The sequence below is a fragment of the Papilio polytes genome, unplaced genomic scaffold (assembly GCF_000836215.1).
Source record: "Papilio polytes unplaced genomic scaffold, Ppol_1.0 DF823879.1, whole genome shotgun sequence".
Lineage (NCBI taxonomy): Eukaryota > Metazoa > Arthropoda > Insecta > Lepidoptera > Papilionidae > Papilio > Papilio polytes.
Window position 1 is genome coordinate 251,377 of NW_013525325.1, and position 16,184 is coordinate 267,560.

The 16,184-nt window shown below is 33.8% G+C and overlaps 2 protein-coding genes across 3 annotated transcripts in view; both read right to left on the reverse strand.

Annotated features, from left to right (window-relative positions):
• Nucleotides 1-538: 538 nt before the first annotated feature.
• Nucleotides 539-7,353, reverse strand: LOC106103076 (protein prune homolog). Of its 2 annotated transcripts, none has more exons than XM_013282740.1 (7): nucleotides 7,171-7,353; nucleotides 5,547-5,818; nucleotides 4,181-4,416; nucleotides 2,744-2,864; nucleotides 1,571-1,700; nucleotides 1,091-1,246; nucleotides 539-710 (listed from the first exon to the last, which is right to left on the reverse strand). In XM_013282740.1, the coding sequence occupies exons 1-7, from the start codon at nucleotides 7,204-7,206 to the stop codon at nucleotides 546-548; spliced, it is 1,116 nt and encodes a 371-aa protein (XP_013138194.1). In that variant the 5' UTR covers nucleotides 7,207-7,353; the 3' UTR covers nucleotides 539-545. The 2 variants fall into 2 exon arrangements, with proteins under 2 accessions (XP_013138194.1, XP_013138193.1); XM_013282739.1 differs by having other exon boundaries at nucleotides 4,127-4,416; nucleotides 7,171-7,352.
• Nucleotides 7,354-7,534: 181 nt separating this feature from the next.
• Nucleotides 7,535-16,184, reverse strand: part of LOC106103071 (protein yellow-like) — a 14,701-nt gene continuing 6,051 nt past the window's right edge. The window contains exons 2-12 of the mRNA XM_013282732.1: nucleotides 15,287-15,465; nucleotides 13,264-13,368; nucleotides 12,839-12,895; nucleotides 12,378-12,476; nucleotides 11,512-11,688; nucleotides 10,756-10,872; nucleotides 9,996-10,169; nucleotides 8,871-9,049; nucleotides 8,212-8,395; nucleotides 7,915-8,017; nucleotides 7,535-7,608 (exon numbers count right to left, since the gene is read on the reverse strand). Of these exons, the coding sequence (XP_013138186.1) occupies nucleotides 7,557-7,608; nucleotides 7,915-8,017; nucleotides 8,212-8,395; nucleotides 8,871-9,049; nucleotides 9,996-10,169; nucleotides 10,756-10,872; nucleotides 11,512-11,688; nucleotides 12,378-12,476; nucleotides 12,839-12,895; nucleotides 13,264-13,368; nucleotides 15,287-15,428 (1,389 nt within the window). The 5' untranslated portion in view covers nucleotides 15,429-15,465 and the 3' untranslated portion in view covers nucleotides 7,535-7,556. The remainder of the gene's footprint in view (nucleotides 7,609-7,914; nucleotides 8,018-8,211; nucleotides 8,396-8,870; nucleotides 9,050-9,995; nucleotides 10,170-10,755; nucleotides 10,873-11,511; nucleotides 11,689-12,377; nucleotides 12,477-12,838; nucleotides 12,896-13,263; nucleotides 13,369-15,286; nucleotides 15,466-16,184) is intronic.

Here is a 16,184-nt window from a genome sequence, read left to right on the forward strand (position 1 = left end):
AAAAAAAAAAAAAAAAATAAAAAAAAAAAAAACATACAGACGAATTGAGTACCTCCTTCTTTTGGGAAGTCGGTCAAAAAAGAAAAAACATGCACATTCATATATTATCATATACGAGCTGTTGCCCGCGACTTCGTCCGCGTGGTATTAAAAAACATACAAACTATATAAATTACAAAAAGTTACGTATCCCTGGAACCGGACATTTCTCGGGGATGAAGCTTATCTCATGTGTACTCCACACTTTGCTTTATATCTGTGCCAAATTTCAATAAGATATGTTGAACCGTTGCAGAATGATCGAGTAAACATTAAAAAACTAAATTAATGAATCCCACGGGAACCGTAACTATTCCCGGGACAAAAATTAGCCTATGTGTTCTTCCAGACTATGCTCTAAGCCTGTGCCAAATTTCATAGAGATCCGTTCAGCCGTTTAGGCTACAAACGCTAACAAACATCCATCCATCCATCCATCTAAACTTTTGCATTTATAATATTAGTAAGATAAGATGTAGAGGATAACATAAAAACACTATTGAAATTCAATCTTTATAATTCTGTAAGAAATTCGTTACAACTGGTATGTATTGTTTTCTTGTTAAAAGCAAATTACTCTGATTATAATATAAACAATTGGTAGAATTTTCAGATACTTCAGAAGTTAAACCAAATATTGGATTCTTGCTTTCTTCTAAATATTTCGCCAACTGGAATAAAAATGTGTGAAATAATTTTATATATTGTGTAATTCATGTAAAAGCAAGGTATTTTGAGTACAAATTGTACAAACTGCAGATTTAAGTGTCTAACTTCATTTTAGTTATGTAATTTAAATACTAGAATGCCATTTTACCACAAAAGTGTGTAACATTTTTACCAAAGTGTGTAATTTTATTGCAAGACTGTGTAATTTTATTACGAGGGTGTGTAATCTTATTGTATTATAAGAGTGTGTAATTTTATTACAAGGGTGTGTAATCTTATTGTAAGAGTGTAATTTTGTTGCAACAATGTGTAACCTTATTACCATGGTGTGTAGTTTTATTGCAATAGTGTGTAATTTTGTAAGAGTGTGTAATAAATTTACCTTTCCAGCTTTTTCTGTAAAACTAGTAGAATACACAGCCGCGTCTCTTACTAAACTTGGAGTCAATCTCATGCCCAATAACAATGCGATGGCGCAGCCCTGTTTGTTTAGGGCTTCGCTGACGGCCAGCAGAGCTCCCGGTTTATTTAAAAACTCCTGTAAATTAGAAAATATATAACTTTATTAAAATTGTACATTACAATATAAAAAAGTTTATGTTTTTAAACGATTTGAATTTAATTTATTTAAAAAAAAAGACCAAATTATTGTAATATGGTTTGTAAAAGTATTTTTTTTAAAGAAAATGATCAGAAGGGTAAGTTAATTAGATGGAGATGCATAGGAAGGGGAAATTTCCCTTTTCTGTATGTCCTTTGATTCGAAAAAACGCTTTCATTCTAGATAACTAAAGGTATCTGAAATTAAAAATGTAATATACGATGGTTTCGCTATTTTAGCGAATCTATATAAAAATATTACCTTAACTGGTATAGGAAAGCTGGGAACTAATATATCGCCAACGATTTTAACATCTTTCTTCAATAATTGTGTTGCTGTCAATTTGGTGACGTCACTTCTTGCGTTAACTAATTTATCGACTATGGTTTTTCTGTAATACCATATAATTATAAATGCGAAAGTTTAGATGGATGTTTGTTAAAATTTGTAGCCTAAACTGCTGAACGAATCTCCATGAAATTTGGCACAGGTTTAGAAAGTCTGGAAGAACACATAGGCTACTTTTTATCCCGGGAATAGTTAGTTCCCGTGGGATTCATTAATTTAGTTTTTTAATGTTTACTCGATCATTCTGCAACGGTTCAACATATCTTATTGAGATTTGTCACAGATATAAAACAAAGTGTGGAGTATACATGGGATAAGGTTCATCCTCGAGAAATGTCCGGTTCCAGGGATACGTAGTTGTTATTTATATAGTTCGTATGTTTTCTAATACCATGCGGACGAAGTCGCGGGCAACAGCTACAAATATATAAGTGAAGCATTTTGTACCACAAACATCCCCATTGAGGGGCTCGGAGCCTACCCTAAGGGTAGGACGTCAACTGCGACTTCACACATATCTTTGAATTTCTTCACAGATTTGTGAATCACGGATTATTCCCAACCGTCACTCGCTCTGTCCCCACGTGGGGAGAGGTGAGAATAAAAAGATTTTTCCGTCCCACCTTTAGCGGTTGGAACTTATTTCATTTCTTAAGGGTTCCTGTCACCTTATTGGTGATATTCGGACTAAAAGGTGGGACGGATGACACTTGATTCTCGTTTGTCCCCCAGGGGACAGAGCGGGGTGACGGTTTGAAATAATCCTGCATCACGATGTTTTCCTTCACAAAAGTCGGAAAGTACATATTAAAATAGAAAATCACAGGTACAGGTATTCGAACCCAAGACTTGTAGATTACAAGTCAAGTGCTTAAACCACTGAGCCACCGACGCTTTCTCAGTCTTAGAATGGTGCCGTTTAATATATGTCAGGTTTTTTTTAAATTTACCTATACTATTATAATAAAGCGTAAACACAAATAGTATATATACGAGGTGTTCTCGTACGGCTTCATCTGCATGAAATTATTTACCGTTAAAACCGGTTACAAGTAAAATTAACCTTTTTCTATTTCAATATCTTACCTGAAAATTTCTCTGTCATCAGGTTTTAATATTGTCTCTAAAAATAATACCATTTCTCTATCATGTGGAGTTCCCTTATTTACCTCTTTAGAGAAATTCACTGTGTCCAATAATATTGTAGCTGAAAACCTTACTTATATAAATGTGAAAGTTTATTGTGTCTAAATAAGGTAGATTAGTTTGATAAATGACGCATGAAGTATCGAATTCAATTTGTATGAAGTCTAACGTAAATAGACAGGTGTAGTGACGAAACACGCAGCGAACAATTATAAACTATCGATATTCGGTTTAAATTATTATCGAAATCAAATAAAGTTAATTATTTTCTTATTAACTAATTTATAGGACAATTCTAGTATTGATTATATTGTAGAGAATTTAGCGATGACAGAAATAATAGCGAAATCCAATTCGATTACGTACTGTAGTAGTAATAAACATTTATTTACTCTCATTATTTGTTATGGTCATTATTAATTTGAGAAAACAGGCTTTTTTATTTCATAAGTTATAATATGAATCTATCGATTCCAACTTCTATAAGAATAAAAATCAAAAATCGATAAGATTCATGAATGATTTTACACAACCCATCCCTACTAAATTGTCAAACTAATCAAGCTTATTTAGACACACTATAGATGGATGTTTGTTAGAGTTTGTAGCCTAAACCACTGAATGGATCTTGATGAAATTTGGCATACATGTACAGTCTGGAAGAAAATAGACTACTTGGTTTTGTTTTTTTTAATACCACACGAACGGACTCGCAGGCGAACGCTAGTATAGTCGTGTTACACTATTTATAACTCAACAACAGATTCACCAATATGGCTGAAAATTGGAAAGGAAATAGCTTAGAGCTAGGAGACAGACATAGGATACTATGTATTCCGTTTATGGATGGATGTTTCTCTCTTTCTATGAAATTTAGCAATGTTTAGGATAGTCTGGAAGAACACATAGGCTATTTACTTCTGTTTTTTTTTTAATTCCACACGGACGGAGTAGCAGGTGAAACTATAAAGGCTAGTTTTTTTTTAATAACCTGAATCCGTCAAAATGGCGAAGCGACTGCCCATAGACATGCAATTGCAGCGTTGCCTACCCTTCATTGAGGAGACGCACATAAAGAGGACATTTCCCCTTCCTATACATCTCTGTCAAATCTACTTCCCCTTCCCATCCTCTTTTTATAAGAAAAGGATAGTAAAGAGAAAGGGACTTAAATTAGGCCTCCGGCACCACTCATCAGACTGTACACGGAATTGCTTCCACTTCACGCCTGTCTGCGGTCGTGGTATTAGGGGCGTGCCCTGCAGTGCTAAGTTAAAGCGGGCACTACCACTGTTGGTATTATTATGATTTTATAACACTTACAATATAGTAAACTACAACAAACTTGGTATGTCGTAAAGAATTCTATATCCTTACACATTAAGCCACTCAAATCTTTTATTCTCTGACAAATCAATGTAGTACAAGATCCCACACTCTCTATAGTACTCCGAGTGTCGTCTTTGTAACTCCATTCCTTGTCTCTTGGTCTATGATCGATTATTTCCGTCACATATGGTAGTAAAAAGTCATATCTTTTAGCTAAAATATGATGGTCAACTAATATTATTTTAGTTATATTTGTTAAGAGATTTTTTAAGTCGATATCATCTCTGAAAGAAATAAAAAAAAAGCTTTTTTTATAATATAAGGTAGGGAGTAGCCCCAGTGGTTGAGAAAATAAGGAGTAAAAGGTTAGAGTATGGGCATGTTATGAGAAGGGATGAATCGCATGTAACAAGAAGGATGTTAGTTATGAATGTGGAGGGGTATATTGGTAGAGGTAGACCTAGAAAGAGATGGATGAATTGCGTGAAAGGTGACATGATCAAGAAGGGAGTGATGACTGAGATGACGGAAGATAGAATGCTTTGGAGGTCGAAAACCCGGTGCGCCGACCCTACGGGAGTAGGATAAGGCAGGGGAGATGATGAAGGTGGAAAACGAGCAAGCGGCCTGAATCCACCGAAATGGAAAGCGACCGCTGCCCATAAACCGTAATTGCAGCACTGCCTACCCTTTATTGACGGAGACGCACATAAAGAGGACATTTCCCTTTCCTACGCGTCTCCACCATCAAATCCCCTTTTCCTTCCCATCCTTTTCTCTTAAGAAAAGGGTAAAAAGGAAAAGGGAATAAAATCAGGCCTCCGGCACCACACTCATCAGACTGTACTTGGAATTGCTTCCACTTGGCGCCTGTCTGTGTGGTCGTGGTATTGCTGAGAGCCCTACAGTGAAGATGTTAAAGCGGGCTCTACCACTGTTAACTAACATCTAAATTTTCACATTAATAATATTGGTAAAGTAAAAATATCAGTATACAATCATTAAACTATCATCTTATTATACTAATATTATAAATGCGAAAGTTTAGATGGATGGATGTTTGTTAGCGTTTATAGCCTAAACGGCTAAACGGATCTGCATGAAATTTGGCACAGGTTTAGAGCATAGTCTGGAAGAACATAGGCTACTTTTTATCCCGGGAATAGTTACGGTTCCCGTGGGATTCATTAATTTAGTTTGATAATGTTTACTCGATCATTCTGCAACGGTTCAAAATATCTTATTGAAATTTGACACAGATATAAAACAAAGTGTGGAGTACATATAGGATAAGCTTCATCCCCGAGAAATGTCCAGTTCCCGGGATACGAAGCGTTTTGTAATTTATATAGTTAGTATGTTTTCTAATATGATGCAGACGAAGTTGCGGGCAACAGCTCGTAAATACACTTACCTGAAAACTAAATGTTCCTCATTAACATTATTTTCTTTCAAACAATAAGCCACTTCGGTTTTCAAACTATAATCTTCCCTATTGACATCAAGAATTGGTACAAATATACTATCTTTGTGATCTACACGTTTTTCTTTTGTACACACTTTGCATTTTATCCTTTCGTATTGCCAGTTTAAAAACATTGCATAAACTAAAGCGCTCACAGCGGAATCAAGATCACAACTTTCGTTGCCCAATACTATTGTTAAATCTACATAATTGTTTGTTTTCTGAAAACAGGAAAACATCACTGATATATTTCCTTAAATATTAAGCCATTGTAGAACATTGATAACATAAAAACCTCTATAACTTCAAATAATATGTTCCCTTCTCATCAGAGCCCAAAACCTCTACAAAGACCCTTGATAACTTAAAACCTCTATAACTTCAAAAAATAATATGTTCCCTTCCCAACAGAGCCCAAAACCTCTACAACATAGACCCTTGATAACTTAAAACCTCTATAACTTCAAAAAATATTTTGTGTTTCCCTTGGACTTTAACTTATCGAGGTTCTACTATAATAGCTGTTTATAAGGCAAGCTATGATATATATGAGAGCGTCGGTGGTTCAGGGGTTTTAACACTTGACTTGTAATCTACAGGTCTTGGGTTCGAATCCCGCTGTACCTGTGATTTTCGATTTTTCGAATTTTCATATGTACATAATTTACCCGACGTTCTTACGGTGAAGGAAAACATTGAGATGCCTGCACATATCGGCGGAGAAATTCAAAGATATGTGTGAAGTCAACCCGCACTTGGCCAGCGTGGTTGGCTATGGCCTAGTCACCCCATATTAGGGTAGGCTACGAGCCCCTCGGTGGGGACGTATAATGAGCTAGTGATGAAGGCAAGCTAAAGTTTAATTTAAGGTAAGCTACAAAAGGGGATTCTCTGTAACTTGACTGATGTATGCTTGCAAAAGTTTTGATATCCATCTAAGCTATGAGTTTTGTCAAACTATGAAGAGACCCCATTTTCATCATCATCTTTCTTATTCTACTCCTGTAGGGTCAGCGCAACAGGTTTTTGTCCTCCTCAACTGACTGAGATGACATATAGATAGTTTCTTATGTCATCTCAGTCATCACTCCCTTTTTGAACCTTTCACTTTCTATGCAATTTATCCATCTCTTTCTATGTCTACCTCTACCAGTGTACCCTTCCACAGTCATAACTAACATTCTCTTAATAACATGCCCTCATGCTAACCTTTTCCTCCTTACCTTCTCTACCACTGGCACTACTTTCAAACTTCTTCTAATATACTCATTTTGTATCTTAACCATTTGTGTTACCCCCACAATGAACATACCGTTTTATTATGATTTATACTAGTTTTTGGTATTTTCAAGGTAGGGCAATGCACCTCAATGCCTCGTCTAGTTACGACTATGGCTGTATTAGTTGAATTATCAATGATTACAAAATAGCCTTTGCTTGTCGGTTTTTACTACCTTTTTCCTTGATATCGGTAAAGATATGGGAATAAGTTATATCAGTTTGTTTTTTAGCATATCATCGTGGGTTCACATAACATCTATCGTTAAAACACCAAAAAATAATAATTCCTTACCAATTTATTAGAAGTCGTCGCAAGAAATTCATCCATTTTTGTTTTTTTCACTACGTCAAATGTTAAAAACACCTTATAAAGCGAATTTATACTTATTTCATTTATTAAAGTTCTTATAAACAGTTGATTTTGATTAAAATTACGTTTAATTTAGGCTGTAGGTTATTTAATTTTAGTGGTAAACAAACTTTTCAATGTCAAATGTTGTGACACAAGAACCATAGACTCATGATTGTTTTTTAAAGGTAAAAACTAATAGAACTTTAAGCACAAATAAAGTTATAAAGACTTACTACTTTTAATTTTTTTAAATAACTTCTTTGTCATATATGTATTACTATCGTACAGAAATAAAACACACAAACTCGTTAATTTATTCATTTAATTTACATTTGATTGTCGCACGCCGTGCCTCTTATCAAATCTTTCACTTGACCTCTGAAAAAAGTAATAAGTCAGCGATGAAAATTAAAACATATTTGTGTTCAAAGTTTTCAAAAAATATATAGAAAAAGCATAGTTGACACTTCAATAGAAACATTTTCACGTAATCACTAACGCCATCTATTAATAAGTCCTCCAAACCACATAACAATATAATATTTGCCACCCTTTTAGTTAAATTTTATAACAAAAGATGGAGCTTATTATGATTTTGTAAAATATACATTTCAAAGTTGCCGGTGAAAATTGTTGTTCCCTATGTCCAGTCTTTTTTTTTTAGGTCCAAAACACAGTATTTACCTGTATATGTAGAAATTGTATTCATTCGTATCCAGTGTTGAATAACCGAATCTTGGTAATGTATTCGCCATAACCCAAACTTCATCGTTCGTAACATGGAGATCTAGTAAAAAGGAAAATAAACCATTAAATAAATAAAACGAACTTTCCAAGCGGCTTAGACCATATGAAATTATAAAAACTAAATTTTTTTGTTTATAATTTGTGTCATATTCAATTGACAACTAACATACTTTTCAAAGAAGTTACTGGTAAAAAATGTTCCCTATCTCGTCTACATATTTCTTAATTACTTACCGGAAGGATAGCTCATTCTCTGCGGATGTTGGGCTAATATTACAACATTAGTAGGAGTCAGTTGACGAGCGGAATGCCAGCAAGACACCGCGTCCCTGCCGACTTCAGCGAAGAACACCACTCCAGTGTTGCCATGGTAACCGTGCATAGTACACTGGCTGTCTTCGCCGCGGACTCCCACTTCCTAAATAATGAATTTAAATGTTTTGCATTTATAGATATTACCGACTTTTATAATACTTTCATATCAGAGTTTTAAATTGACCCAGTTTTTTTGAGTTATTTGAATATTTACAATACACATCTTTCCTTTTTATAATATTAGTATAGACTAGCTGTTGCCCGAAACTTCGTCCGCAAGAAAAAAATATAGCCTATGTCAATCACTGATAACGTAACTTTCTAATGGTGAAAGAATTTTTGAAAACGACCGAGTAATTTACGAGTTATATCAATACATACAAAAATCCAAAAATACAAATCTTTTCTCTTTATAACATTAGTGTAGATTATGTGAAGGGGTATTTATTAAGCAAAGAATGATTCAAATATAACTATGCTGTGATCGACATCCTACATTGTTATGTACTTACTTAGTTTGTTAAGTGTGTTAATATTTTATTATATTAGTATAGAAAATTTAATAATAACCAACTTACAGAAAACGCAGACCAGAAATTATCATCAGAACTTGCAGTTGAATTCTTCAACACACAAGTAGATACGGAGAACTCTTCAAAACTTGACAACGGATGGAAATACGCAGTTCTGCAGCCATTTTTACCAGGCTGTGTTAATGTCACGCTGAATATTCCATCACTCCATTGAAACCTTTGACCTGAAATGACCAAATTAACTACTAAATAGTTCGTTGATAGAGCGTCGGTGGCTCAGTGGTTTGAACACTTGACTTGTAATCTACAGGACTTAGGTTCGAATCCCGCCATGTACCAATGAGATTTTCGATTTTTTTAATTTTCATATGTACATAATTTACCCGACGTTCTTATGGTGAAGGAAAACATCGTGATGCAACCTGCATATGTCGGCGAAGAAATTCAAAGACATGTGTGAAGTCAAACCAACCCGCAGTGGGCCAGCGTGGTTGACTATGGCCTAGTCACCCCTTATTAGGGTAGACTCCGAGCCCCTCGGTGGGGACGTATAGTGAGCTGGTGATGATGATGATGAGTTTGTTGATTATCAATCCATATTCAAACCAGATTCAAAAAATATAGTTGGCATAATTGACACTTCACTTGAAAAATTTTTCATATATAACTAACGCTATCTATTGACAAAACCTCAAAACCATTTCAAAATAATTGTAATTAAATTGATTGCCAATTGATATATTTTGATGTTAATATTTTATTTTATTTCAAGAGATGGAGCTTATTAAAATTATATACATACGACATCTCCAACAAATGGCCAACATTCAAAAAATATCTCCGAGAGGCTATCACTCAAATTTAGTTTAAATTTGACGGTTTGGGGTCAATAAAAAAAAAAAAACAGGTTCTGTCTGTTCTGTTGTTGTTGTTATTTTTCTATGTATGTCGTGTAAACCTATAATTAGGAAAAACTATCTGCATGTTACTTATTGTATTGTGTAAAAATGTATGTGTTATAATTTTGTCTTGTTGGTTTATCTTAATAAATAAATATAGCACCTTTTAGAGAAAGTATCGGTGAAGAATTACGTTAATTTTACATATTATTCAAATGTATTTGATTCCAACGTTTTAAAAATAAGAAATATTGATCCATTTTATACATACCAGCGATCCTAAAATTCCCAGCTGTTGGTGAGAGATAGAAATAATTGTGAGTGAGACGCCAACTGTCGTTATTTTTCAAAGAGTAAACAATTAAACCGAAAGTCGTTAGATCCGGGACATATGCATAGGCGTCGCTGCAATCGCCTGTTATGTCTATGGTTATAGACGCTAGCCCTAAAATAACAATAACAATTACTGCATAACCTTAAAAAAATACTTTTAAACACGTATTTTGACCCCCAGCTGATATTATTTACCTGAAAATTATCTCATTATACACAGTTCTTTGGCGGTCATTACCCTTGACATTTTACTAATATTATAAATGTGAATGTTTAGATAGATTTATGTTTGTTAGTTTGTATCCTAAATTGAACGGAATTCGATAATTGTCATACATGTCTAGTCTGGATGAATATATAGACTACTTTTTTGTGTTTTTTTATATTCACACAAACGGAGTCGCGGGCAAAAGCTAGTTTATAATATTAGTAAGAATTTAGATATAAAATATGACGATCATTTCAAATAAATGCTTATAGTAATATGAGTTTATTGATATAACTAGTTACTAGCTGTTGCTCTCGATATCGCCCTCGTGAAATTAAAAAATATAGCCTATGTTACTCAGTGATAACGTAGCATTTTAATCGTGAAAGAATTTTTGAAATCGTCCCATTGAAATAACTCAAAATTTCAATAATACAAATATACAAAAATACAAATCTTTCCTCTTTTTAATATTAGTATAGATATTAACCTGTAGGTGTATTAGCGGCTGGAATATCAGAACTCTTGAATGGATATCTCAATATCTGTTGGTCTGTACTTAAATCGTATATTACAATCGCTGGTTGTTGAACTTGTTGAGGCGAGCCTGTAGTTTTAATAATAAAAAAAACAATGAAACAAACAAGGAAATAAACGAAGTCATGAACGAATTTAATGAATACGCATTACAGGATAACTTACAGAAGGACTGTTGTAAGAAAAAATTTAAAACACAGTAACTAAATATCTACGCGGCTGAATAATTTTGTCAGTTCTAACTAGAAGAGATTTAATTTATTTTTCATATCGTAGTTTATGTATTAGTATAAGTAATATTTTGTTTATAAAAATAAGTTCATGCATTAAAAGTATTTACTTTATGGGTGCAGTTTTCGCCAACAAACTGCCAAAGCAGTTTTATATTACTTTATATTTTTGTATTAAAATTAAGCTACTTATAAATAAAATAAAGTTTTCGCCAACAAACTACTTTGGCAGTTTGGCGAAATTTTATATTTTTGTATTAAAATTAAGCTACTTATAAATGAATAAAAAAAAACTATAGAAAAAATCTGTCTGATAACTCTATTGAAAACAGCGCCATCTATTGACAAAGTTTTATTTGGTTTTTATTAATTTGAACAAAATTAAACATAAATTCGATTGTGCCGACTCTACGGGTGTAGAATAAAGAGGATGATGATGAGTTTAGTCTGTAGGCTGTTACAAACATAAAAAAAATTACCTGGTATTTCGAGTAAACCGGTATCCACCATCCATAGTCTTCCACACTCATCAGCTCTAGTTCTATACACAGATGTCAGATCTCTAGACCTTCGTATACTAGGATACGGTCTAAGACCTGGGGATCTAGTGTTCAGGTCCTTAGTAAGGTCTATATAGTTCAATGTTGATGGTATTCCTGGAAAATAAAAGATATACGTATTAGTCTATGTCAAAAAAGTACCACAAGAAAGACATAGAAGGGAGTGAACAAAATTTTTACACAGGTACTTCTCTGAAAGGTACTATATCAGACAAGTTTAGTGCCATCTCGTGTATTGACTTGTAATAAAACATTTGACTAAATTACAACAATCTCTTGTTATAAATAAACTAAATATTGTCACAGAATAAAATACAAACATTTAAATTTCATTTAGTGACATCTATTGGCAATTAACTTAAATACAATTAATTACGTTGACACGTTTTGGGGATATGTCAATAGATGGCGATAGTAATATGTGAATAATGTGAAGTATCAATTATGTCTACTCTATATTTATTGAATCTCTTTGCATCATCATCCACTTGCCCTTATCCCTTACGGTGGGTCGGCACAGTATGTGCTGCTCTTCCATACATCTGAATACTCTCCTTTCTTTGGTAGATATATCCTCTTTTACACAATCCATCCATACTTTCTTCGGTCTTCATCTACCTTTGTAGCCATCATTCAATCTTAACACTTTCTGGTTTATGTCACCATCGTTTCGTCGCATACCATATCCATACCACCACTGGCACTACTTTCAAATTCCTCTAATGTACACATTCTTATTGCATAACATACTTATAGATTATATGTTATTGTCCAAAATTACAAACCATATCTCCTCCGTGGTACGGTTACAAACAATCTTTCACCAACTCGTTCTACACCCATCGGTACATTGTTGTACTGCACGAAAAATCTACCTTCTTCATCTGGAATTAAAGTAAAAATTTTGTACAGTTTGCATCCTACATAACAAAGTGTGTGTTCACGCTCTATATGAATAAATGTAAACTAGTACTATTGATAAATTCTTCTTTATTTATTGATAAAAACACACAAACTAATTCACATAAATTGAAAAAAAAGCATTTAATACAAATAAAACATGGTTACATCGCTCACGTCACATTTTTCTCTTCATTCGAATTACGTTCCTTAATTACAAAATATTTTCTATGGCTTTCTTGGCAGCCAGCATGATATTCATTACTTATTGGTTAACCACTATACTAGTATAGTTTGAAGAGTTGGACCAACGAGCGATCAATATTTTTTATAAATACAAGCTTACCAACTGGTTTAATCGTTGGGGTGCCTTTGGTATTTTCCGGCGGAGGTTCAGGAGGACCTGAAAATAAATCAATTACGTAATAATTAAATGCAAAATAAATTACATTAACTGCGTAACTTTTGACTAAACTATTGGATAACTGTTTAGTCTCACTTTGATTCCTATGGAGGTAAACTATTCAATTTTTAGTTGTGCAACTAAATAGTACGAACTGATTGACAATCGCACAACAATGTTCGATAGTGTAGTAAAAGGTGTGCCCACACTTTATAAATACTAATGGCAGTGGTAGAGCCCTCTTTAACAACTCAATGATAACATAGCTTTTTTATGGTGAAAGCATTTTTTAAATCCGCCCATTACTTTTTGAATTATTTCAATATAAACAGAAAACAAATCTTTATAATAGTATAGATGTCACATACCTTGGTTCCATTCCCTGGTATCCTCTTCATTATCAAAGAAGACAATATCTGACTCCCTTTTGCTTCTAGCGTCCGACACATCGTCGGCGAATCTATCTTGCAGTACTGTGAAAACATAAACAGTAATAAAAATGAAAACAAAGAAAAAACGACAGAATTACAAACAAAATACTAGTCAAATTACACATATGAGACTCACACACCTACGACAAAACTATCGCGATTATCAATTGTTTCGCAATCAACTGTTTAGTTGCACAACCTAAACATCGAGTAGTATACTTCCACGATGGAATCAAAGCAAAACTAAACAGTTGTGCGATAGTTTTATCAAAGGTGTGCGCACTCTTAGTCATTGAAATGTTTTAGCTAAATTCTACACAGTGATTGCTTCATTTTACCGAATTCATATATCCGCTTGTTAATTTCCTTATGACATTAAATAAAGACGACCTTTAAAATATTGCATAACAGTGATGAATTAAAAATGCATAAATGTTAAGTCATTCTGTTCAGTACAAAGAGTTTCAAACGATAATAGAGTAGGCATAGTTGACACTTCACTTGAGACATTTTGACATAAATTAACGCCATCTATTGATAGATCCTCAAAACATGTCAATATAATTGCCAATAGAAGTGTTTAAAATATATTAAAACGTTTGTATTTTATTTTGTAATCTTTACTATTATAATAAAGCGTAAAAACACACTTTGTTGCTAAAGATGTCAGCAATTATAACATGTTTTTGAATGATTCTTTTTGTAATAAAAAACCCTACACTACGTCATGCTTTAGGCTATATCTCATGACATTAAACACAGGGAGTAAATATTTTGAAAAAAGAACCCTAATGTGGGAAAGAGACCATAAGTTGCTGCCAACATCAAGAAAGCTAATTTTCCATAGTAAGGTAATTGGTATTTTGACATTTGCAATTGATTATTTGACACATGTAAACAATAAAATAAAATTTTCATAATTTTATGCGGAAGAAGTCGCAGGGGATTAGCTAGTTTTATACATAGATGGAGCTTATTATAATCTGGAAGAATACATAAGCTTATGTATCAGCCGGAGTCGCGGGCGAAAGCTAGTCTACACTATAATTTTTTCCGCTTACTGGAACACTTGTACAAAAGTATAGTTGTCCCTTTTCATTCTATTCGAAAAAGCAAGGATAAAAAATGTTTTGCACAATGTTATGTCTAGTAACAAACCATTTAAATACATAACTTATCGTGTCTTATTTGACCTTGGCTTTGTGATGACTTAGATGCATGAATTTTAGTGATGTGCCCGAATGGTAATCTATCTATACCTATACTATTATAATAAAGCGTAAACACACACTTCTTTGTTGCTTTAGATGTCAGCAATTACACCATATTTTTGAATAATTCTTTTTTTAGTAAAAAGCAACTTAAGTCACGCTTCAGTCTATATATTTCACGCTATTAAACTTAGGGAGTAAATATTTTAGATAAAAACCCTAATGTGGGAAAGAGACCATAAGTTGTTGCCAACATCAAGGAAGCAAGATTGCCATGGTTTGTCATGTTATGTCACTTTGACATTTGCAATTGATAATTTGACACATGTAAACAACAAAATAAATATTCATAATTTTATGCGAATGTAGTCGCACGGGAACAGCTAGTTATTTATAACTAGCTGTCGCCCGCAAACTTCGTTAGCGCAAAGGACCACCCGTTAGGCCGTTTTGACAGCGCGGAATTTAAAAAAAATTCCTGTATTATGCCTATCAATGTCAGCTACCCTTCAGTGAAAGTCCGCCGAAGACGGCCCAGCCGTTTCGGAGAATACCCGGAACAAACACGGCTTGCGGACAGACACACAAACTTTTTTTAAATGCGATTTTCATTATCAGCAAACCAAATACACCCCGAAATCTTGAATTCTTCTTTTGATATTACAAACAGACACTCCAATTTTGTTATAGTTATGTACAGAATTCGAAATTTTTTATCGATATTTTGACATCTCTAATTGACAACTCACCCAAGTTCCCGCCAATGTTGTACGTAAGTTGTTTCCATGCAAATACTTCTTGAAATTTCCCAAGTTTCCTCTGTGATATAACTTCAGTATTTAACAATAATAACATTTGTAGTGAAAATATTATCTCCGATTTCGTCCACATTTTTATTCAGTTAGCTGATGTTTATGTTATTTTTAATCTGTGGAAAAGAAAATATTTTTTTACGAGCAAATAAACAATTGAGAGTAATAATTATTGTTTTAACGCATTTTAGCATGTGATATTATTGTTCAAGAGAAAATTTAAATAACGAAAATATACTTTTTTATTTATAATATAAGGTGGCAAACGAGCAAGCGGCCAGAATCCACCGAAATGGAAAGCGACCGCTGCCTATAAACATCCGCAATTGCATCGTTGCCTACCCTTCATTGACGGAGACGCACCTAAAGAGGACATTTCCCCTTCCTACGCGTCTTTTCCACCATTATATCTACTTTTCCTTCCCATCCTTTCCTCTTAAGAATAGGGTGGAAAGGGAAAGCGACTAAAATTAGGCCTCCGGCACCACACTCATCAGACGAAACGTGGAATTGCTTCCACTTCACGCCTGTTTTCTGTGTGGTCGTGGTATAACACCGGGCGAGCCGACCCATTCGTGCGATGATGTTAAAGCGGGCTCTACCACTGTAAATGCATATTTAGGTTTACACTGATGTTTTTTAGATTTTGTAGCCTAACTATGAAATTTGGTATAGATGTATAAGATAGTTTGAAAGAACACATTCACATTCATATATTAACATTTTTGTTTGAACAAAATAACGTTTTGTCAGGGTAGTTGTGTCACAGTTAACATTGGCTCTTATAATTTAAATGTTTTTTAAATAATTTGAGAACTAATTTCTACTTTTTTTG